Below are 25,322 nucleotides of genomic sequence, written 5' to 3'. Positions count from 1 at the left end.
GATGGTCATGGCACAAACCCTTCTCCATTCTCCTCTTGGGATTGTGGGCACGCATGTACATGAGCCCAGCATGAGTTTTCAGCCACCGGATCTGGGACTTGAACCATGGTCCACTACATGGGAGTCCAGCAATGTTACCATTACATCTGTTGGTCTCAGAAGGTCATTGTCTTTTAATTTCTAATATTTTATTGATGTTAAGAAGTCAAAATGGGAGCCAAACAGTGGCACACCAATAAAATATGATACTCTGGGAAACTGACCCACATGGCAATTTTCCATGGAATTTTAAAATTTTAGTTTCTACGCTTATAATTTCTAAGAGTTCTTTATTGTTTCCCGGTTGTTCTTTTAAGCAGCTTGTTCTTTTTTCATAAATGGAATATCTTAATTTGCCTAAGAATATACTTTCTCAAAGTATTTTTATGCTCTTTACTTTGTTTTCACCAAGTTCTTGTCTATCTGCTTTGGTTTCTGACTTTCAGGTTGGCCTCTTCATGAGATGTTTGGTGACCTTTGTTCAATTCCATTTAAGAGTGAGACACTAAAATGTTTTCCTCCTAGATGGAGTTATTTTGCTCATATTTCTATTCAACATTTCTTATATCTTTTATCTAGCACAAGAAGTACTAGGAGTCTAGATAAAATGGCAAAAGGCCAAGAAAACTTACCTACAGTTGACTAAATGAAAACCTGGCAAGACATGGAAAATCGAATGAGGAAGGGGAACCCAACCAATCACCCAGAAACTTATTCCTGTATATATATATTTTTTTAATTAAAATTTTTTTTTAGGTTTTTGTCATAGAGCATATGTGCTTGCTGGAGAGAGACAGAGATTGGCAGAGTGAGAGAAAGTGAGAAATCACTCCCCCAGGGAGGACAGCCATGCTGCAATCTCTTCTCCATTCTTCTCCTAGGATTTTGGACATGCACATACAGGTGCCTGGCATGATCTTTAAGATGCCAGGTCTAGAACTCAAACCACAGTTGACCATGTGGAATCCAGAGCCTTAACCACCACTCCACCTGTTGGCATCCTATATATTCTTATATTCTTAAAAATCTGCCTTCCTTGTCAGTAATCATTATTCACTTTTGAATATTTGTTTCTTTTTTGAGCATATTGGGTCTTTGTATGAATGTCTCATTTTGATACAGACCGTACCTTTAAGAATATCATTGAGCTCTTCTAACTTCCTCATTTTTTCTCTGTACTCTTCTTCTGCCCCATGAAGTTGTGGAAGACACTCAACTAGTTCATCTTCTTTTTCTTTATTAATTTGTGTTTCTATAACATATCTTTCCTTTAAAGAAAATTAATATAATTAAGAAATATTATTTTGGAAAATTTACATAGCAATTTAGAGTAGAATAAAGTTCTTTAAGGGGTGGTGGTAGCATGTGGTGTAGTAAAGGTTCTGGACTTCCACATGGCCAACTGTGGTTCTATCACAGTTGGCTCATGGCAACTCTCAGGTTGGTATGATACCCTCTGTTTAGGGAGAACTTCTGAGACTGATTTTACTAGTTTTCTTTTTCTTTTTAAGAATTATTTTATTTAACTTAATTTAATTAATTAATTAATTTTTCAGTTTGACCAGAGAGGGACAGAGAGAGAGAGAGAGAAAGAGAGTAACTGAGAAAGCAAACTGCCAGTTCTGAGACTTGAACCATGGTTGGCCACATGAGAGTCCAGTGCCCTCAACCACCATGCCACCTGCTGGCCCCAACTTTACTAGTCTTCTTATCTCTGCCTGGAAAAGGAGGAACTTGGGAGCTACCACTTAGACCCACAGAGCTTAGTCTCATGCTGAGAATGCATAACTGCTTAGAGGCCTAGACCTCTTATCTGTGGCCCATCCTGGGAAAGAGAAATAGCATCTCTCTTGCTGTAATGACCTCTTTAGAGCATCTTCTCAACTAGACATTCAGATCACCGGATCTGACTAGGCTGCACTTGACCCAGTTTACTCTTAAAACACTTATAACTTTAATTTTTCAAAGTTGTATTCCTACATAATTTGAAGGCATATCAAACCTTCTTCTCTAGGGGGAGGTGTCCTCCCAATACAGCAAATCAGAGTCTAGTTTCTCTGGAACCACCAGAACAATAACTAAGGTTATCAAGCAAGAGAAAGAGCCACATCATGACCCCCAGGGTGGATGTGATAGCCTGTCTGACTTATCCCTCCATGGTTCAAATAGAAACCAATATGTCTTGAGCATATCTTCCAGGTCCTCAAATAGAACATACTTAAAGAGTCCCCATACCCAGGGAAGCTCAACATCATGGCTTCCCACCAGCTCTTCTCCCAGTCAAGATGCAGCATACTAATCAAGGTAATTCTTATGAAAGTAAAGCTGCTTGGAAATACAACTGACATTCCACCTGCATCAGTATACTAGAGGAAAAAACCAGAAAGTTAACTCCAAGCCAGTTTTCTAATAAAGAAGGAGCAAGGACTGTTACCCTTGACTACACATCTATTTTATATTCACTATGTTTTGGCACCTCTTTGACGGAATGGCTTGGTTGCACTTTAACTATCATACTGACATGCCGGCCTGCTAGATTTCCTCCCAAATTGCCATTAGAATCCTTATGAATAAATAAATACAAAAAGACAAAAACACATATAAAAACACCATAATTTAAAATGTTATAATGCAGAAGCAGGAGTAAATTTCTCCAGATGGCAGTGTTGAGCAGGTTAAGAAATTCAGTTCTGTATTATCCATGTTCTCTAAAATAGAATAGGCTAGGGATGCAAATACATGTGAGTGCAGTAATTCATCCCTATTGTCTGCACATGGCTTAGGCTGCCAGCACTGGCCTGAGAAGGACAATGCTCTTGCTTAATGTTTTAAAAAAGTATGTGGCATACCCCAGGCAGCTCTGCTCAGCCCTGGCCAGTTGTGGCTTCTGTGCTGTTTATGTGGTTGGAGTGAAGACCTCCTTCAGATCTTTCCAGCTCCTTCTTCTGACTCCTGAGCCATGCGCATATTTAGCTCAGTAATGACAAGCCCCAGCTCCTACTGCAGGTCCCCTACCTCCCTGGAGGTGGAGCCTAGGAAGTGAGAGAGGCTTTTGAAGGTTCTAGTCCAGGCTTGAGGGTTCTAGCTCACCCTGTGAGTTCTAGAATGTCCTTGCTGTCATCCACTTCCTCTCCATCTTTCCTTTCCAAGTGCCTGCCGTGCTGACTTAAGGCCCCAGCACTAGGTGTAAAACTCACTAGACTGTGTAATCAGCTCCCACAACTGGAGAAAGCCAAATCCTATAATAAACTCTGTTCTGAGCAGGTCCGTTTATCTGATTGAATCCTGTCAGATACAGAGCTATAGGACCCAGCAGATCCGACGTGCTCAGCTTGGTCAGGGGAATGTACAAATCTGGTGACAAGCTCTGACAGGATTACTACAGTAAAGACCCCCAGAGCCAAGTCTACGGAACAGTTAGTCATAGCGTTGCATCTGCCAACACTGGGAAGTCAAAACGCTGACAGTGACTAATGTTCAGGGATCTATTCCTTCGAATTTATAGCCAGAGAGTCAAGTGGTAGTAGGACTTCTATTAAACTGAATGATTTTGCTTTCCCTCCCTGTGACTTTGGGCTCTGTCAGTTTGCAGATCTTACTACTGAAGAGGAGTAATGGTGCCACCAATGGCATAACATGGTTCCATAAGCTCAGATCGAAGACTGCTGCCTTTGGATTTGGGGTCCCCCGGGCTATTAAATAAAAGCGGAAATAGGATTCTGATGTGCCCAGGGTTATGATTATCGGGAAGAATACTGCTATGTACTAGAGGTGCCTGGGCTGCCGTTAGTCTGTGTCTGTGTAATTCAGGTGTGGATGGATGCAGCCCTGGAGCAGGTGTGCTGCTTGGTAGGCAGAGTGCAGGCCTGACCGCAGTGCTTTCAGAACTGATTTTCTCGAGTGTTTACAATCCGCCAGTCTTCTCATCTGCAAAGTCCTCTGACACTTCTATTTCATGTATCTTGCCTAATTCCATTGTGTAAACTGGAGAACAGGATTAAGTAGGATCCTATTCCTTCTTATTCATGATAGATTGCCCCATGGTCTTATCATTAAATATGATAAACTCCATCAGTATTATTGTCAAAAGATATCCAAGATCCTGACAGTCTCTTCTGTCACTGTTCTGGTTCACGCTTTGTTTCTCACTTGGTTTACTGTAACGGCTTTCTGATTGGCCTTCTTGAATCCACTGTGGCTTTCCCAAATTCTGTTCAACATTGCAACTGGAATGATCTTATCTAAATAAAAGTCAGGGTCTTTCAACCCTCTGCTCAGGACCCACCAAAGGCTTCCATCCACAGCAATGGGCAAAGAGCATTTACAATGACACGTACAAGGGTGATAGGCATGGCTCTCTTAGGGTCTCTCCTCAGGAGGAACTCACTGCCCTGTGTAAGGAGTGTGGTCAGCTGACATCCCCAGGGCTTGGTTCCTTCAAGGTCCACCCAAGCTATCTAGCCAATTTCAAGCTCTTCTGGGGGTGGACCCCAGCCAGTGACTGGGCAAGGAAGTGGTAGGAGAGTGTAGCTGTTTCTGCCCAAGGCAGGGGGCCCTGGAGTTTATCAGGTCATACAATGGCCTGAAGGCCTCCCTTGCCCAATCATTTCATAGATATTACTCCCTAATAATCTTCTGCAAGTCTATTCCTCTCAGCATCTGCTTCCTGAGGATGACTTCCCTCCTACTATCTCTGGCACCCCTTCATCTTGAATCCAGCAAAGCATCTCCCTTGCTCCCTCATCACTCTCAGACGGTACAGTCCTGATGTAGGCTCTTCACGCTTACCAAGTGCTCTGCCTGGAGCCATCTCCTTCACATATCAGCACTATTCCTCATATCCTTCAGGACTGGACCCCTCCCTGAGCCCGTATCTACAATGCACAGACCATATCTCATAAGCTCGCTCCATCTCACTTACCTGCCTGGTATTTCTCAATTGCATTTCTTACCATCCAATACAGTACTTGTTCTACTTCTGCTGTTTATTTTCAGCTTCCCCTCACTAGAATGCAAGCTCTGTAAGGGCAGAGCATTTTGTTTTAAAGCATCTACATGAAACCCAGACACTCTATGACTGTCACAGAAATCCTTCCTACCCTGACCTTTCTCCCTTCTGTTTGTTTTAGTTTTGTAGCTGCCATGCTTTCTTTCTCTCATTTTTTCCCAGCTGAGCCAATTTCTGTTTCACCTCTTCCTAGTCTCTGGCCATTCTCTTCCAATGTCTCTCCCTGTATTTCCAAAGGAATGAGCTTCCTTTGCACTTCTGTTATTATTTTTTAAATTATTTTTAACTTAATTTTATTTATTTACTTACATTTTTTACTAGCAAGAAACAGAATGAGAAAGAAAGGGAAAACAAGAAAGCAAGCCACCAGGTCCGGGACTTGAACTGCGGTCAGCCATGTGGGAGTCAAGAGCCCTTAACCACCATGCCACCTGCTGACCCCAGTTATTATGATTATTTTAACTATGGAATGTTCAATCGCAGTTTTTATCTATTCCATGGTACCATTTTTTTTTTTTTTTACTAAGTGTTTTTCATTTGTTGGAAAGTTATGTTCCCCTTTTCACTTGCTTTCCTCAAAGTACTTTTGTATGAAAGTGTATCTGCTTCTTTTTTGTAACTCATGTTAGAAAAAATTTTCTATTCTGGAGCCAGTTATCTGCACATTTTCCATAGGATCAGGTAGGGCAGACGGAGAGGGCTTAGACCAAGATTCTAGACTGAAATATCGAGGTTCCCTGCTTCCTTGCTACAGTAAGTGACCGTTTCCTGCAACAAAACCTCTCTTTGTTGTAACCAAGACCTCTTTTTTTCTCTTCCAGGCTAATCAAAGTCAGGAAGGCTTCTATCACCCGCTGCTCTACCATTGGCTGCCTTCAAGGGAGTACCTGCACCTGGAGAAGGTGTGTTTTTGATTGTGTTTTGCAGCCCTGCCCATTTGGGTCCCTAGGTACTTTCAGTGGCTTTTCTCCCTACCTTCCCCAGCTTCCGTGGCTTATTCTATCACAGTTGGCTTATGCTTTCAAGTCAGTGTGATACCCTCTGTTTAGGGAGGACTTCCAAGACTGACTTTACTAGTCTTGTCCCTAGTTACTCTCCCTAGCTCTAATGGGGCCAGTTCCAAATGGCTCCCTACACACTTCACCAAGACTGGTGCCAGCATAATTTGGAGTTATGAATTATTAATATGTCTCATTGCTCTTTCTTTTTCAGAAAAAGAAGAAAGACTTAGAATGAAATTGTAGTGGGACCAGTCAGTGGTGTAAAGTGGCTAGATTGCACATGGATGACAGGGCAGTTCAGATCATGGACCCAGGGGCATGAAGATGTGCAGGCATGTGTGTATGCACACCCAACATCGGAAAAAAAAGGAGAAATGAAGAAAGGATTGTGGCATAGGGGTGTGCACTTTCACACTTTCTTACTCTCTCCCTGGTGAGCACACTCACACTCTGGCAAACTTAAAAAAAAAAAAAAGAAGAAGAAGGAAGAAAGAAAAAAAAATTGTAGCCTTTTTCATATTAAAAGACTTATTTTACTAACTAAAATAGCATAAAATATGCCACCTCCCCCTCATAAAATTGTTCACAATTATTATTAGATGTAAAGTAAAATTTACCTCATATTTGTTTAACTCTTCTATTAACTTTTTTTCTTTGCTAATAAATTCCTCTTCCTCTTCTTTTAATTCTATTACAAGTTTTTCAATATGTAGTACAATTTCATTAATCTCCTTTTCTCTTAAGCTGGTCTAATTAGAGAAATAAAAAAAGAGAGAGAGAACTTTCAGTTCTCTTGTAGCAGCCAGCCTTACATTTTCAAACAGCCAGGTAAATTAATATCTTTTTGCATCTCATTTCAGGGTATATAATTTTGTAGTAACTGCTGGGAGGTATATTTTTTCTCTCCAGAAATTAAGTTCTTTATCAAACAGTAGCTATTTATAAATATAAATAAATATATATCATTTATGACACAAAGAATAGGAGATGGCTGGCCTCGAAGCCAAAAAAGAGAAGCAGATCCCAATGTGGTTCAGATCTCACCCCTGGTGCATGGACACACATGCCCCAAATCCCAACGGGATGGAGAAATGGAAGAGAAAGGGTTGCAGCATGATCATACCTCTTTTTGGGGGTGCTTTCTCTCTCTCTCCCTCTCTGTCTCTCTTTGGTGAGCACATATGCCTTCCAGCAATTAAAAATAAACAAACAAACGAAAAACAAAGCACAAGACAGGGAAAGACAGGTAGGCAGAGGGTAAATATAAGACCTAGATAAATTATTCTTGGGTTCCTATTTTTACAGGTAGCTCCCCTAAGGACTAATCTAAAATAAATTTCTAGTTACATGCTTTAAAAGTTTATTCTGGAGGTCTTACAACACACCTTACATATTGAAAGGAAAACCCTATCTTTCTTTTAAGTGAGAGTTTTAGAGGTCAAATGACCTTTATGGTCAATTTAGTCTCATTGATCATAACCAAAGTCTGAGGATTTACTCTTTATTAGGGGCCATCACAATGTAAATGGACCTTGTATTCTAAGAACGTTAAAAAGTACACTTTATTTTTAGTTCAACTCTTATTAATTTTTAGTTTGGAAAATTCTCACTTTTTTTTTTTTAACAGAAGGGAAAACTGTGGACCTATCTCTCTTGGGGGGAGAGGGGGTCCCTGGTCAGTTTCAGAACCACACGTTCAGGTCCAGGCAGGAGAGAGCCAGAGTGATGGAGACAGGGCAGGGCAGAGGAGAGCCCCTGGTTCCGCAATGATGAGGCTTTTGGTCAGTCAGCCTTAGGTTTAAATCCTGCCTCTCTCCTTAATCAAGGTGTTAAAAAAGCCCTAGATCACAGAGGAAGTTTTTCTTACTCTTGATGTTTGAGACAAACCCCAGGTTTGTTACATCTCACATGCTCTTGCTGGAGAGACTGAAAGACAGTGAGAGAGAAAGTGAGAAATCACACCTCCCCCCAGGGGGCATGAGCAGGCGGAGGGCTGGTTAATATTTATTCTCTGGACTTCCACCAGAGCAGTCCAGGATGGAGCTGACTGATGGAAAAAACAGATACCGCCATCCACGCCAAACCTGCAGAAATGCCATGGAAGGAAAGAAAACTTGAACCATGGAGGGCATTCAAGAGAAGAAAAAGAAGCTTTCTGCTGCAGCAGAAACCAAGAAGAAGGTTCCTGCTGTGGGGGAAATCCTTAAGAAAAAGCGAAGGAATTTTGCAGAGCTGAAGGCCAAGCATCTGAGAAATAAGTTTGCCCAAAAGATGCTTGGAAAGGCAAGGAGGAAGCTCATCTATGGAAAAGATAAGCACTAGCACAAGGAATATAGGCAGATGTACTGAGATTCGCACGGCCAGGATGGCAAGAAAGCTGGCAGCTTCTACGTACTGGCAGAACCCAAACCGGTGCTTGTCATCAGGATCAGCAGCATGAATGGAGTGAGCCCAAAGATCCAAAAGGTGATGCAGTATTTTCATCTTCACCAGATCTTCAAAGGCACCTTTGTTAAGCTAACAAGGCCTCAATTAACATGCTGAGAATTCTGGAACCATATATTGCCCAAGGGGACCCAAACCTGAAGTCGGTAAACCAATTAATCTATAAGCACAGTTATGGCGAAATTGATAAGAAGCAAATTGCTTTGACAGATAATTCTGACTGATCTCTTGGTAAATTTGATATCATCTGCATGGAGGATCTGATTCATGAAATCTATACTGTTGGAAAATGCCTCAAAGAAGCAAATAACTTTCTGTGGCCCTTCAAATGATCTTCTTCATGAGGCGGAATGAAGAAAAAGCACACCCATTTTGTAGAAGGTGGAGATGCTGGCAAGGGAAGACCAGATCAACAGGCTTATTAGAAGGATGAACTCAGGTATTGTTGATGGAAATAACCAACTCTGCAAAAATAATAATTAATGTGATTTATTTCTAAGCACAAATTTGAGTGCCTAGGCTTGGAGAGGAGGCAAAACATGCCTTTCTCAGGGTGATCAGGTAAAGGAGTTCCTTTCATTTGATTCTGAGAGTGAAAGACAAAGTTTGGAATTTAGTGAAGAGCTTTCCATTGGTCTGACCCAAAAAGGCAGGACATGTGGGAGTGGGGGCTTGTAGGTTACAGATGGGTTCCACAATTTTTAGGTTGGTGATTGGAAGGGAAGATCTGTGTCTTGGGAAGAGATTAGTAAAAAAAAATGTTTAATCTACATCTCAAAGAAGGGAAATTCTGTGTTTTGGGAAGAGATAAGCCAGAGAATGTACTGTAACCAGTTTAATATACATCTCAAAGATACTATGCCAGGGAATGTAGAAAGAATCCTGTTAATGGGAAAAATGATCTGTTAATGTTTGTGGACATGAGTTCCTCTAGGACTCTGGAAAGGATTTTGGAAAATAGGAAAAAAAGCAGTCAGACTTTAAAAAAAAAGTATATTCTGGAGAGAATTTCATCTGCTAAATTCCACTAGTTCACATACACCAAATGGATACATTTCTTTAAAAAGTTAAATAGTTCACTCTAAACGTCAATTTAGCAAAAAAGGAAAATACTGTTTAATATGGTAAGGTTTAATTAAATATTGAAGGAAGCACTGACATACAATGGAGAGGACTAGTTCCAAGTACCCTGTACTCTCATACCTCTTTAAGTAATGAAGTTCGTCTTGCTTCTGCCTTCTGAATTTTAGCCAAAAGTGTTTCTATCTGAGCTTCTACTTCAAGTCTCCAACGGTCATGCTTTTTTCTCAAACAAGCTATTTTCCACTGACTTATAATACTGAAGTTTAAAACAAAGAGTCACCACAAAATTGACAAAGTAGTTAACCCAAAAAGATGAAGGAATTCAAACCAACACAGATCCTTCTATGATTACACCAAATAGCTTCTGCTGTTAGCACGGCAAACTACACACATCCACTGAAAAATGTGATCGAAATGTCAGCTCCCTTAGTACTCTCTCTGCAAGTTGCTTCGGAATAGAAAGTTGTGTCTGGATCCAAAAGGACAGTGGTCAAGTCCCACTTGCCAGTTTACCTCCTTTAGGCAAAGGTTAGAAATGGGGATGGCTAGAGGCCTGGTGGGAAAAGAAGAGACCCAGGCACAAATACTGACAGAATCAAGTTGCTATGTTCTCAAGCTTTTCTCTTCATCACAATGTTAAAAAGTGACACACTTGGGAGCCAGCAGGTCATGTAGTGGTTAAGGCTCTGGATTCCCACATGGCCAACTACATTTCAAGGCCCAGACCTGGCGACTTGAAACTCACACGTGTACGTGCACGCCCAAAATCCTGAGAGAAGAATGGAGGAGAGGGGATTGTGGCGTGGTCATCTGTGCTGGGGGCAGTGAGGGTGATTTCTCACTTTCCCTTTCTCTGTTCTCTCCAATAAGCGTGCGTGACCAATGGAAAAAAAAAAAAAAAGGAAATAGTTACATACTTGGAGAATGGTAAAATGTGCAATTGGAGTCTTAATACTATTAGTGCTGGGACCAGCAGTTGGCATAATGGCTATGTCACTGGACTTCCATGTAGTCGACTGTGATTTGAGTCCTAGATTCGGTGGCTTAAACTCAGGCCAAGCACGTGTGTGTGCATGCCCAAGATCCCGAGAATGGAGGAGGGATTGCGGTGGGCCCATCCCCTCTGGGGGGTAATTTCTTGCTTTCTGTCTCTCTGTTCCTCTCTGTCTTTCTGGTGAGCACATGCACCCTACAGCAATTAGAAAAAAAAAAGCCTCTCCCCCAAAATAATAATAATAATAATAGTACTAGTGACAACAGTTACAATGGTTAGGCTGAAGGCCTGGGAAGCTTGGATGTAGGGGTTGGATACCATGCCCCAGTCAGCTGATGGAACCCAGATCAAACTTGCACTGCACTTGGATCTAACCCGGATGTAGTACATGGCACCCTACCCTGCACTCGACACCAGACGCTACGTAGCACAATAGTCTGCTTTCCCCCTGGACAATTCCCGTACATGGACTATTTCTACCCCTAAGACATTCCTCCTCCCTATACCCTTATAAAAATTGCTAACCCTTCCCTGGGGTGCGATTTCTCTGGCCCACTCTCTCTCTGTCAGACCATCGAAACTCGCCCGGGAGCACTCCCAATAAAGGCTCTACATTTCTATTTCTTGTGTGATCAGCCCATTTCTTACGATAATAAAATATAGGTAAATAGTAGCAAGTGCTTTCCAGGTGCACCAAACTAAAGGCTTTCCACAAGTCATCTCATTTATCTTCATGACAACTTTATAGAGCGGATACTAGTATCCTTTCCCAATTTTGGGGGGAGGGTACAAAGAGAAGTTACTGAATAACTTGGCCTTGGTCACAGAGCTAGTGAGGGTAGAGCAATCAAAGTAGCTCATCTGCAGAAGCTGGAGTTTTACCCATTGGTCTACCATCAGAAGCCTGGATAATAAGCATTGCATAAATCTTGGCAGCTTCACTCTTTGGTGATTCCACTCATCTGATCCAAAAGAACTGGTGCACAGTTTAATTTAGGAAAATTATTTCCTTGGGCTCTGGAAACCAACAAGAATTTTGCACTATTTATTAGAATAACATATACTATTAGGGCCAGCCGATGGTGTAGTGGCTAAGGAGCTGGATTCCCACTTGAGTGATAATGATTCAAGTCCCAGACCTGGTGGCTTGAGAGTCACACTTAGCACATGTGCATACATGCCCAAAATCCCAAGTAGGGAATGAAGGAGAAGGGATTGTGGTGTGGCCGTGAAGGAGAAGGGATTGTCGTGTGGCCGTCCCCTCTAGGGGGTGATTTCTCACTTTCCCTCTCTCTGTCTCCCTCTGGTGTGCATATGTGTCCTATGACAAAAAAAAAAAACTTAAGAAACAAAACAAAAAGAATAACACAACCACTAACAATATAAATAAAATAAATATATATATATATTTACCATCTCTGAGTTTCTCTTTCTAGGTTATCACTTAAGACTTTTATTTGTTTCCGATATATGTCCTTTGTTGCTCTAAAAGAAAAAAAAAAAAAAAAAAGAAAACTATGTTAGCTTTTGCTTTTGTGAGAGCTGTTAGAATACACAGGAGATTCTTGGATATATAATTCTTATGCTCAATAAGGCTATAGTCTAATTGAAGATGAAACAAACCTGGCAAAACAACTGAAAATTTTAGTGGTAGTCCATCCATGGTGGGTCATGGCCAGCATTCTGAAATGTGGAGGATGGGGTTTCAGAGCCTGTTGAACCTGAGCAAGCTAGGGGCACATGCACATAAATGTGTCCATAATCTTGGCTGACTGGGAAATTGGGGGTGGGGATCACTGCATGAGGAGAACCCATTGAGGGTGCTTCTCTCTTGCTCCCTCTCTGGAGAAATAAACAATACGACTTTATAGCAGACTGCTAGAAAGATGGTTACAGTTGGATACCTGTTGGCCACCCAAGGAATGAGAAGAGATGCTGGGGCTGTGACTGAGGAAGGGTTACTGGAGGGAGAAATGGAGGTTGTTAGAATAGAAGTGTAAGCATCAAGGGTATGAAGGCACAGGAAGAGCTAAGGTTGATCAATTGTTACGGAACTCTGGATCCTAGGTTGAGTTCTGATAAAATATATACTTCAGAAAGCCAATGTAGGGGACAGTCATAGCATAGGATGGAGGATTGCCTTGTACAAGGGATGGAAAAGTGAAGACTCTAACACAGGTAGTAGAACAACAGGCTTCTGTTTCCCCCCTACTAAGTGTTTTATGTACAGAAATGAATGGAAGACCTCAAAATAAAATGTTCCTTTATATCTTTTGAAAGGTAGAAATACTATAAAGGAAAAAGACGATATGAAAAGCTTTTAAATAAATTTTGAAGACTATGAATATTCATAAATAAATTTAGAATAGAATCACAACTGTGCTCATGTTCCTTTCTCTGTGTGAAATCACAGTATGAGCTCTCAACTTCCTACAAAAATACATGTAAAGTCTTCCCCAGGGCCTCCAAGGTTCTATATAATTTGCCCCAACCTTATTGATTTTGTTTATTTATATATTTCATACAGCCCAAAATATTTGAACAAAATATTTGAACCAGTTTAAAATAAAGCAACAATAATAAAGTTTCTTAACAATATTGGCTTGTAAATTTGTCTTTGAGCTCTCTAGTGACCAGAGCAAAGATAACAATAACTAATTATGAAATTTGTATTTCCAGGGCTGGACAATGACATAGTGATAAAACATGACACTCTGTAAGGCTGAGCCACTTGGGAAAGTTCCAGGTTCTTGTCTGGAGACCTCCCTGAGTATCCAAGGTTTGCATGTCCAAGATCCAGAGTTTACTGAGGCTAGGAGTAGATCGTGACATCAAGACCATGTTGGAGGAACTGTCTCTCTCGTGCCTCCTCAAGGAAGAAATAAAGTTTTAAAAGTTTGTTATTATTCCTAAGGTATAAAATCTGATTCAACCCAATTCCATTTTTCTGCTCTTTTGTAGGGTGTTTATAGTTTCCTTTCTGAAGCTGACACCATGAGAAAAAAAATACATGTTTAAATATCTTAATTAGTAATATAAAGCCAATTACCCAAAGAATCTACTTTTTTTGTCCTTAAAAACTTCTGTTGACATGGGCTCAAATTTTCATTGCCTCCTATCTTAGTTCTATAAGCTGGCCTCTTCAAATCATCTGTCTCCCCATTTATGGGAATATTATTCTCTCACTTGATGAGCAAACAAAAATCTGATATGCTTTTAAATGTTCTAATTTTAGTTTTGCTTTTCTTTTATAAGTTTCTTTCTTTCTTTTGTGTGAGAGAGAGAAAAAGAGAGAAGTGCCTTGACAGGGTTTCATCACACCACAATCCCTCCACCGTCTCCAGCCAGCCAGGATCATGGGTGCCTGGTGTGTTTCGGGTCGACCCAGGATCCGAACCACAGTCTTCCATGTGCCTCCAGTATTGCAAAGCAGCATCCTCTGACCTGTGCCACCATGGCTGGGCCCTAGCTCACATTTTAAATCTTTATAAAACAGAGAATTTCTTGATTTTCTTTTTTTTTATCCCTTAGCTGATTGTTTCTTATAGTTCACACCTATTTTTCACAGCCAGACATTGTTCATTAATTATTTCGTGTGTGCTAGTCTTGCTCACCTGACCAGAGATATATTAAAGGTTGTTAACTTCAAAAATTGTAGAAGAGATAACAGAAAATAAAAACCCAACATACAGCAGTAGAGGACTAGTTAAGTAAAATGTAGAATATTCTATAAAAGAAATGTTATACAGTTAGAGAAAAGAATGAGGAAAAATCCATATGATTTTTTAACTTTGTTTTGACATAGTTTCAAACTAAACAGAAACATGTAAAATATAGTATAAAGAATTCCCAATACTCTTCACCAATGTCTCTAAATGTTATCAGTGTACCATATTTGCTTTTTATCATTCTTCTAGATACAGTTTTGAGTTGAAAAATTCAGTTATAAAAGAGTACAATCAATTTTTGGGGAACGTACACAGACACATATTTGAAAGCATATATAGGAAATCTTAAGTGATTATTTCTGTGGAGAGATGGAGAGAGGAGGGCAATTCTTTTCTATTTTTAAATTTCATAGTTTTTAATTGACATATAATAGTTATCCATATTTATGGGGTACTGTGTAGTTATTTAATACATGTCTATGATGCTTAATGATCAAATCAGGACAATAAACATTTATCTTCCCAGATATTTATCATTACTATGTGTCATGAACATTCAAAATCCTCTTTTCCAGTGATTTTGAAATACTTAGTAAATTGTCCTGATGAGTTACTTTACCATGTTATCTACTCCAGAACTCGTTCCCCCTACCTACTAGCTCTCTCATAGCCTTTATCCAAGTTCTCCCTGTCCTCCCGCCCCATTCTCCATCCCACTGTTTTCGTCACTGTGCACTCAAATCTTTAGGCTTCCACTAATGAATGAGAACCTAAGGGAATTGTCTTTGAGTAGTACCTGGCTTCTCTCACTAAGCATGATTTCTTCCAGGTTCATTCAAATTGTCATAGATGACCAATTAGTACATAAAAAATACTCAACATTATTAATCATTAGGGGAATGCAAATGAAGACACAATAATGTACCATCTCACTCCAGCTAGAATGACCATTATTAAAAAAATAAAAAGTAGATCAGCAGATAGCATAATGGTTACATTACTGGACTCTCACATGGCTGACAGTGGTTTGAGTCCTGGACTCAGCAGTTAAAAAAATTCCAGGTGCATGTTTGTGCATGCCAAAAATCCCTAGAGGATAATGGAGAAGGGAGTGTGGCATGGCCATCACCCCAGGCAGGGGGGTGGAAGGTGATTTCTTACTTTCTGTCTCTCTGTCTCCGGTGAGTGTACGTGTCCTGTAACAAAAATCTCTCTAAAAATATAATAATAAAAAATTAAAAGATGGACCAGCAGATGGCGTAATTTATGTCACTGGATTGTCATGTAGTTGATCACAGTTCAAGTCCCAGACCCAGCACCTTAAAACTCATACTGGGCAAGTGTGCATGCATGCCCAAGATCCCGAGAGGAGGATGAAGGAGAAGGGATTGTGGCATGGCCATCACCCTGGTGGCTGATTTCTCACTTTCTGTCTCTCTGTCTCTCCAGTGAGCACACATGCCCTATAGCAAAAAAAAAAAAAAACTCTCTCAAAAAATTAATTAATTAATTGATTAAAATTTAAAAAGAAAAAGAATAAAGAGAAAGAATAACGAGAGCTTGCAAGGTAGTAGAGAAAGGTGAACTCTTCCACACTGTTGGTAGAAATGTAAATTAGTACAACCATTATGGTAAACAATATGGCAGTTCCTCAAAAATCTCAAACCTATGATTCAGTAATCCTGCTACTGGAATATACCCAAAGGAAATGAAAGGGGTATGTTAAATAGATACCTGCACTCTTATGTTTATTTCAGCAGTACTCATAATAGGTAAGATATGGAAACAACCCAAGAGTCCAACAACCAATCAATGAATAAAGAAAATATGATATAGATGCACAATAGAATATTATGCAACTATAGGGTCACTTTTACTCTCTAAATCACACATTTCTACATTTGAATTTAAAAATCAGGTATAGGCATTATTTTTCTAATTGGGAAAAGTAAGATAAAAATTAAAGTGATTTAGAATGGTAGAAAGAAACATCAGAAAGGGTCAGCCTTGTGATGCTATATAGGCACATTCTTCTCACTGGATCCCACCTGGTCTGTTGCTCATTTGCAACAGCTTCTATAGAATTTGGAACCTCTCTGGTCCTTCAGTGAAAGATTCAATAATAATGACTTTTCTGGTCTGTGAAATAGACAGAGCTAACTATAAACTTCCTTTTTTGTGGTCTATTGGATATTGTCCTAGATTTACTGATATCATTTATTTGCAAATGCAGAAAAATTATTAAAAATTTCAAAGAAAGAAACATACCGATGAAGATCAGTGAGTGTGATGAGTCCTTCTTCCATATTTTTGATGTCTACTTTTCTTTGCATTAGGAAGTTTTCTTTCTGAGCAATAAATGTCAGTTGTTTCTGATTTCTACCATGCAAGAACAGAGTTATTATTTGTTGAAGGTTTAAATAATTTCTTTTTTTAATTGCTCAGTGTGAGAAGATGTGAAAACACAAATAAGAATTTGAAAAGTTGTTTGGAAAGTGCAGACGATGAACTGTTTATTAGTAAAAATAGGAACAAAGACTTTTTGCAAGAGGTGACTAACTAAACTTATGTATAAGATTTTCAAGAAATTTATGAAATTTCCAGGCCACTGAAAGAACATTAACTGTAACAGTAACAACAAAATGAGAATGGTTCCATAGGTTCTACTCCATTTCTTTGAGTGGGTGTGTCTCTCCTAAGGCATGTATCTATTCTGTCGTGTTCCTTTGTGAAAGGTGAAGAAGTCAGACCAGCTTTCAATACTGGCTCCTGCATATTAATAGCAGTGTGACTTTCCACAAGTGACTTTACCTGTGGATAAGTCTCAGTTTCACCATCTATAAAATGGAGGTTACCATACCTGTCTCACTGGATGAAAGGAATACAATGTGAAATGTGGGATTTTAAAAAAGCAGTTATGTTATTTATTTATTCATTTATTTATTTATTTTTATGGTTTTTGCAATAGGGTACATGCGCTCACCAGAGAGATTGTGAAAGGAAAAGTGAGAAATCACCCCCTAGGGGGATGGTCATGCAGCAATCCCTTCTTCATTCTCCTCCTGGGATTTTGGACATGCACACATATGTGCCTGGCATAATTTTCAACTTTCCAGATCTGGGTCTTGAACTGTAGTCAACCATGTGAGAATCCAACACCTTAACTAACACTTTTTAGCCCCTAAAAGCAGTTTTTTTAATTTTTGTGTTGTTTCATTTGTCTCAACTTGTAGGGGAAAATAATGAGGCTCAGAGAAGTTTACAGTTTTGTTCAAATTCCCAGACACATAGGAGCCTGACAGTAACAATACATATTTTATCTGACTGACTCACTTTCTTCAAAACTGCTGTGGACCAAATTGCACCTTCCAACCTCTATAATTTATATGTTGAAATCCTAACATCCAATATGATGGATAGATGGAAAGATTAAGGTAACTTTTACTCTCTCAATTGTATACTTCCATATTTAAATTTAAAAATCAAGTACAGCTATACTTTTTTTAATCAAAGATATTAAAATAAAAGAAATTAAAATAAAATTAAACTGATTTAGAATGGCACTGTGGGGACAGGGTCATCATAAAGTTGGGGTATATTATAAAGATGGGACCTTTGGAAAATAAATAGGTTTGGATAAAATCATGAGGGTGGGGACCTCACGATGGGATTAGTGACTGTGTAAGAAAAGAAGCTTGCTCTCTCTCTCTCTTGCTCTCTCTCTCTCTCTCTCTACTATATGAGGACACAGAGAGAAATCAACCATCTCAAGCTAGGAATAGGGACCTAGGCCCTAGAACTGGACCATGCTTACCCCATGATCTCAGACTTTCAGCCTCTGCATCACGACAATACACAGCTCTGTCGTTTAAACTTGCCAGCCTATGGTGTTCTGTCATGGCAGCCCAAGCTGACTAAGATAAAATCCAGTAATGAGAGTAAACTAAATAGTGTTATAGTTACCTGTCATCAGCAAATTTCATGATTCAAATTGATAACTATCTTAGTAATGAGCTGAGGAAAGTTTCTGTTTGAAGAACACTAACAGTATTATCCTCATAGACTGAGATCAAATGATTGCACAACAGTCAATAGTTTAAATGATACACTGATGAACATACTTAGCTTCACCTAAATAGACCTGACCATTATAATTACCCTGCTATGCGATTTAACTCAGAGTGCATTATTGAATTTCTACTTACGTAATTTCATGCTTGCAAGATCTTATTCTGTAATACTCATTAAGCAAACACTGGGGAATGCCCATTGCTTGCTAAGCAATGTACGAGGTCTTGGGAATACAGCACTAAGACAGACTGTCCTCATTTTGTAGTCCACTGGGGCAAAGAGATTTGTATCCTGTTGATTACAACACAGTGACTGATGAAAAGGAATGACAGCAGGGGGATGTCTCAGGAGCATCCTTCTGGTGGAAGGGAGGTAGATGAGTTAGGAGTGGTAAAAGCAAAAGACGGACGAACATTTGAAAAGCAAGCCATCCTTAATAGGCTGAACAGGGTGAAAATATAGAGGTTGTGAGCAGGAGAAATGTTTGGGAGGTGGAATTAACAAGTCTTGGTGACTGAATGGAGTCAAATAGGTGGTGAAAGATAGAGGATTTCCTTGAATAATTTTCCAGTCTTTAGGTTAGGAGATTATTGGATCAATGATCAAACTCTTTTTCTGGGAAAGAGACTACAGATGCAGAATCAGTTTCTGGTAGAAATAGATATCATAGTTTGTCTGGATAGTCTCACAGGTGAAGGTATAATTATCCAAAATTTCAAGAGACTAATTTAGAAGTGAAAATAATGGGGCCAATCATGGCCTGTGGTTAAGGCAATAGAATCCCACATGGCCAACCACATGGTTTGAATCCCAGATGGAGGCTTGAAAAACACATTGGAGGGACCAGCAGTTAGCGTAATGGCTATGTCGCTGGACTCCCACGTAGTCAACCGCAGTTTGTGTCCCGGACCCGGTGGCTTAAAACTCACGCCGGGCATGTGTGCGTGCATGCCCAAGATCCTGAGAGGAGAATGGAGGAGAAGGGATTGCGGTGTGGCCATCCCCCCTGGGGGGGTGATTTCTCGCTTTCTATCTCTCTGTCTCTCTTTGTCTATCTGACGAGTGCACACACCCTATAGCAAAAACCTTTCAAAACAAAAACAAAAACAAAACAAAACAAAAAAACATGTTGGGCATGTGTGCATGTGTGCCCAAAATCCCAAGAGGAGAATGGAAGAGAAGGGATTGCAGTATGACCATGCTCAATAGTGGGTGCTTTCTCACTTTCTCTCTCTCTTTCTCCAAGCTAGCAAAGGAGACCTCTGGTAAAAATTTTTGTAAATTTTTTTTTAAAGTAAAAATAGTTGTTTCTATTGACTTAAGTCAGTTTCTATTAACTAAATCCAGATAAGGAAAGCTCTACTAAATATTTTAGAGGGAGATTAGCGGTGTGTTTATTATTATTAAGTAAAGAATATTTCATTATTGTTGATAGATTTTGAAAAGAGGGTAAGCTTAAGCAGAAAGCCGCTGCTTTGAGAGCGAGGAAAGCACCCCATAACAGCATGTCGATTCACTTATCAGTCACGGGTGGAAACATACTCATCATAGATCTTTCGTTTCTGAAGAAAAACTTTATCCTCCTCATTTAAGACAATCTTATATTGTCTGATAAGAGTATGAATTTTCCCTCGTAGATCTTTGTTTTCTAAGCGAGCTTTGTGTAGATTTTCAGCCAGCTAGAGAAAAACAAAGGAATGGAATGAGGGAACTTGCTTCCTGTCCCTTTCCAGGGTGGGCAACAAGTACACAGCTCTCTAGAGCACTGGATATATTACGTAGCACAGAACAGAGGCAAAAATGCTACAAATGTTAACTGAAGTTCAAAAATATCTAGAGGATTCTCCTGGGAGTTAAATCTAATTCAAATACTTGTAAATAATACAATGGGGTGGTCAGGAAGGTCATGATGCAGTTTTGCATAGAAAATATGTCATGACCTTCCTGACAACCTAATAGTATTATAAAGTACAGAACAGGAGGCTACACTTCACAGGTACCACACTACAGAAAGAAGGTCATAATTTCTCTCAATAATTCACATGAAAAATGTCTATTAATCCTAGATATTACTAAGGTAAAACTACCATAACCACATAAAAAGTTAACAAAAACTAGCTTCAAACAAAGAGCCTTTGGGAACCAGCAGTTAGCGTAATGGCTATGTCGCTGGACTCCCACGTAGTCTACCGCAGTTCGTGTCCCAGACCCGGTGGCTTAAAACTCACGCCGGGCGCGTGTGCGTGCGTGCCCAAGATCCCGAGAGGGGAATGGAGGAGAAGGGATTGCGGCGTGACCATCCCCCTGGGGGGTGATTTCTCGCTTTCTGTCTCTATGTCTCTCTCTCTCTCTGCCTGTCTGGCGAGCGCACGCGCCCTACAGTGAAAATCTCTCCAAAAAACAACAACAACAACAACAACAAAAAAAGAGCCTTTGTTCTTTCATAAGCGCAAAGAATTTTGGGAGGAGATAAAAAACCTTTCATCAGTTACTATAAATGCTCATGGTTATTTTTAGTCAATGAAAATAATCTACATATGGAAAAGTCAACATAACATTTCTTATACATATTTCAAAAGTAACTACAAAATAAAATCTAACTATAATTGAAAAGTCACCATTTCTGTCTTCCTACCTGTTTTATCTTGTTCAGGATTTCATTTTTTTCAACATTGGATGAATCATCCAGTTTTTCCTTATGAGTTTTAAAAAAATGCCTATAAACAGAGAAAGCCAAATAGATTCATGTTAGGACATATTTTCCTCCAAGTTGCATTTACTTATGACATTAGAAACTTGCAGTTTCTACCTCCCCACACAACATGTTTATTATATATTTGCTAAGTTGAACAAAAACCCCTACTTTTTTGAATTGATGAACTATGACTTTATTTATTTGTTCACTTAAGAAGCAATTATTGGACCAGATATATTCTAGGTACTGGAGGTACAACATCTGCAAAGTTCCTATCCTCATGAAAATTATATTCTGGGACCAGCAGATGGCATAGTGGTTACATCACTGGACTCCCACTTAGTCATCAGTGGTCTGAGTCCTGAACCTGGCAGCTTGAAACTCATGCCAGGCAGGTATGTGTGCATGTCCCAAATCCTGAGAGGATAGAGAAAGGATTATAGTGTGGCCACCCTCCCCCCCCCCCCCCCCCCCCCCCGGGGGGGGGGGGGGGGTGATTTCTCACTTTCTTGTTACTGGCAAGTGCATGCTCCCTATAGCAAAAATCTCTTTAGAAATATTATATTCTGGTGGAGTAGTCAGAGTATAAGCAAACTATCAAAAAATAAGTAATATATTTCAGATAGTGTTAAGTATTCCAAAGAATATAAAGTAAGGTAAAGGATTAACAGATCCTGAGAGTAAAAATGCTACTTTAGACGGGTTGTCAGGGAAGACTCTTCAGATGACTTCAAAAAGCCATGAATAAGAACCAGCCATATGAAGATCTGAAGGAAGAGCTTTTCAAGCAGAAGGAAAAGCAGATGATGAGGCTCAGAGGCAGGAGAAAGCTTGGTATATTCATGGAAGGAATAATGATAAGGCTGGCGGGATAGAGAGGGATTAAATCATCTAGGGTCTGAGGGTAAAATAAAAGTTCAGATTTTAATATGAAGGGGACACAGAGAAGAATTTTTAAGCAGAGGAGCAACATGAACTGGTTGATATCTTGCAAAATTATTTTGATGAATTTGTGAAGAAGAACAGTGGTGGAGAACAGACCAGGTAGAAAGCTATGGAGGTGGCCCAGAAGAGCTCGTGTTAGTTCACACTAAGGAAGTAGAGGCGGAAGTGGTGAGAAATAGGTGTGTTCAAGGGATAGTGTGAAGATGAAAGCCACAGGACCTGGTTTTGAATTTGGTTGGTGTTGGAGTTGGGTTAAGGTTAGGCAGTGAGGAAACAGGCATGGTGGACAACTCTTAAGTGTTTGACTCGAGTAAACAGGAAAATGGTGGTGCTGTGCTAACTTACTTGGAAGACTGTCAGAGAGCTGCTTCAGGGAGGTGGGAAATTGAGAGTTCTGTTTAGAACAAATGGAAGTAGCATATTAGCATCTAGAAATACTTCAGTAAAAATAAAATATACCGCACTTACATTTTATCCTCCAGATTCTTGCAGGAAGTCTTTAGGTCTTCAACCAGTTCTTCCCAATGCCGTATTGATTCATACAGTCGTGCTATCTCTAAATTGTGGTCACTAATAACCTATTGAAAATTCAAAAGAAATATGGCATCAAATTATTGACAATGATTCAAAACAGTAATTCAATTCCACTAAATATTCATGAGTCACTTATTCAACTTTTACATTGAGGTGTCCTTTATTGAATAAAAAAGGAATCATTCTGGGGCCAGCAGGTGGCAGAGTGGTTAAGGTGGTTGACTTCCGGGAATCAGCAGTTAGCGTAATGGCTATGTCGCTGGACTCCCACATAGTCGACCGCGGTTTGCATCTCGGACCCGGTGACTTAAAACTCATGCCTGGCGCGTGTGCATGCATGCCCAAGATCCCTAGAGGAGAATGGAGGAGAAGGGATTGCGGTGTGACCATCCCCCCTGGGGGATGATTTCTCGCTTTCTGCCTCTCTGTCTCTGTCTGTCTGGCGAGCGCACGCGTCCTATAGCGAAAAAACCTCTCCAAAAAAAGAAAAAGAAAAAAAAGGTGGTTGACTTCCATATGACTGACTGCGGTCCAAGTACCAGACATGGCAGCGTGAAACTTATGCCAGGCACATGTGCATGTGTACCCAAAATCCCAAGAGGAGAAAGGATTGTGGTGTGGCCATCCCTCTTAGGTGGTAATTTCCCATTTTCTGTCTCTCTCTATCTCTCCAGTGAGCATACAAACCTATAGCAAAAATCTTTGTTTAAAAAAAAGCAATCATTTTAATAGTTTTTTTTCACAAAATAAACTTGAACAGAAGTAATTTTTTAAGATTATTTTATTTTCTCTTATTTATTATTATTATCATGATTATTATTTTTTATAAAGATTTTTGCTACAGGGTGTGTGCATTCACCAGAGAGACAGAAAGGGAGGGATCACCCTCCAGGGTAGATGGCCACACTGCAATCCCTTTCCTCCAGTCTCCTCACAGGATTTTGGGCACACGTGCATACATGTCCAGTATGAGTTTCGAGCCTCCTGGCTGAGGACTCAAACCACAGTTGGCCACATGGGAGTCCAACAACGTAATCACTATGCATTCTGCTAGTCCCTTATTTATTTATTTTTTTTTAAATTTTGACCAGAGAGAGACAGAGAAAGAGAGAAAAAAAGGCAAGAAAATAAGTGTCTAGGTTGGAGACTCAAACAGCCATTGGCCATGTGGGAGTTCAACACCTCAACCACCATGCCACCTGCCAGTCCTAGAAAGAGGTAATTCTAAAAACATCAGAAAAAGTCCAAAATTTGGAAAGGGAGGAATGATCAAATATGAAATGTGAAACTAAAACAAAAAAACATAAATAAATCTTTTGAGATAAGAATTAATTTTATCTATTCATACTATTTAAAAAAATAAATTTAGAAGATGAACTCACAGTCCCCCACACTCCACCTATAAACTGGATAGAGCCGGCCAGCAGTTCTGGACACCAGGCAGCCTATGGCTGGGGGCCATCCCACCCAGGTCCTCCACGCATCCCCACCCCTGCTCCTCTCTGGACTTCAGGTTGATCTCGTGGGACTTTAGGATGAACTCGCAGCCCCCCACACCCCACCTGCAAACCTGATCCAGCCAGCCAGCAGTTCCAGAAACTAGGCGGCCTGCAGCGGCAGGTCCTTCCACTCAGGACTCGTCACTCATCCTCTGGCCCGTCCCCACTTGCTTTTGGACTCTGTGAATTTTAGTGTTTTGAATAGCGTGCGGTGTGCAATGTGCACCACACAGTTTTGTTTTGTTTTGTTTTTTCTTGTTCTTGAGGTGTTGCTTATTAGGTCAGTTGGAGGCTCACCACTTCTTAGAACCAGGGAGGACTTTAGGTCACCCAGGATCAGAGACAACAGTACCTGGTACTGTTGAGCAACAGGTAGGCCAACCGTAATAGAAATCATCAATTTTATAATCCTGTATAACTTTTTTTTTTGAGAGGTTTTCGCCGTAGGGCGCATGCGCTCACCAGACATACAGAGAGAGACATAGAGACAGAAAGTGAGAAATCACCCTCCAGGGGGGATGGTCATGCTGCAATCCCTTCTCCTCCATTCTCCTCTCGGGATCCTGGACACGCACGCACACGAGCCCGGCGTGAGTTCTAAGCCACTGGGTCTGGGACGCGAACTGTGGTCGACTACGTGGGAATCCAGCGACATAGCCATTACACTAACTGCTGGTTCCCAATCCTGTATAACTTTTAACACTCAGAGCCATCTTAAATACCTTAGGAAGCAACATATAGATCACCTGATGACTAGGAACAATCACAGAGGCTCAAGAAGTATGAGCAACCAACAAAAAGCTTCTCCCCCAAGGGAAATCACCCAACCCCAAGGGAAATCACCCAAAATCAATACAATGGATGTCATGGACATGTCTGATAAGGAATTCAGAATATTTGTAGTGATCAAATTAGCTGAGATGGAAGAGAAAAGAGACAAGGAGCTCCAGGAGATGAGGAAGTCCTTTCATGATTTGAAAGAAGAAATAGATTCCTTAAATGAGAACCAGATGGAACTTCTAGGATTGAAGAATGTAATATAGGAAATCAAAACCTCCCTTGAAAGTATTAAAAGTAGGTTAGATCAGGCAGAAGATTGAATCTTTAATGTAGAAGACAAAACATCTGACCTAGAAAGAAGTATCAAGAAGATTGAGAAAACAACCATGAAAAATGATAATACATGAGGAATATTGGATACCATCAAGTGCCCCAACATATGGATAATTGGTATCACAGAAGAGGAAGAAAATAATAAGGGCCTACATAATTTATTCCATGAAATCATGGAAGAAAACTTTCCAAACCTAGAAAGGCATTCAAATATCCAGACCCAAGAA

At 40.1% G+C, this 25,322-nt stretch overlaps 1 protein-coding gene across 1 annotated transcript in view; it reads right to left on the bottom strand.

The window, feature by feature from the left end:
• Window positions 1–25,322, bottom strand: part of CCDC175 (coiled-coil domain containing 175) — a 75,101-nt gene that overhangs the window by 25,290 nt on the left and 24,489 nt on the right. The window contains 8 exon segments of the mRNA XM_006144829.3: window positions 1,169–1,307; window positions 6,666–6,797; window positions 9,697–9,832; window positions 11,984–12,055; window positions 16,507–16,617; window positions 19,852–19,988; window positions 20,945–21,026; window positions 22,418–22,527. Of these exon segments, the coding sequence (XP_006144891.1) occupies window positions 1,169–1,307; window positions 6,666–6,797; window positions 9,697–9,832; window positions 11,984–12,055; window positions 16,507–16,617; window positions 19,852–19,988; window positions 20,945–21,026; window positions 22,418–22,527 (919 nt within the window).

The sequence above is a fragment of the Tupaia chinensis genome, unplaced genomic scaffold (genome assembly GCF_000334495.1).
Source record: "Tupaia chinensis unplaced genomic scaffold, TupChi_1.0 Scaffold000133_1, whole genome shotgun sequence".
Classification (NCBI taxonomy): domain Eukaryota; kingdom Metazoa; phylum Chordata; class Mammalia; order Scandentia; family Tupaiidae; genus Tupaia; species Tupaia belangeri.
Note: the sequence above shows the minus strand (reverse complement) of the source record. Positions and strands in the feature narration are given on the sequence as shown.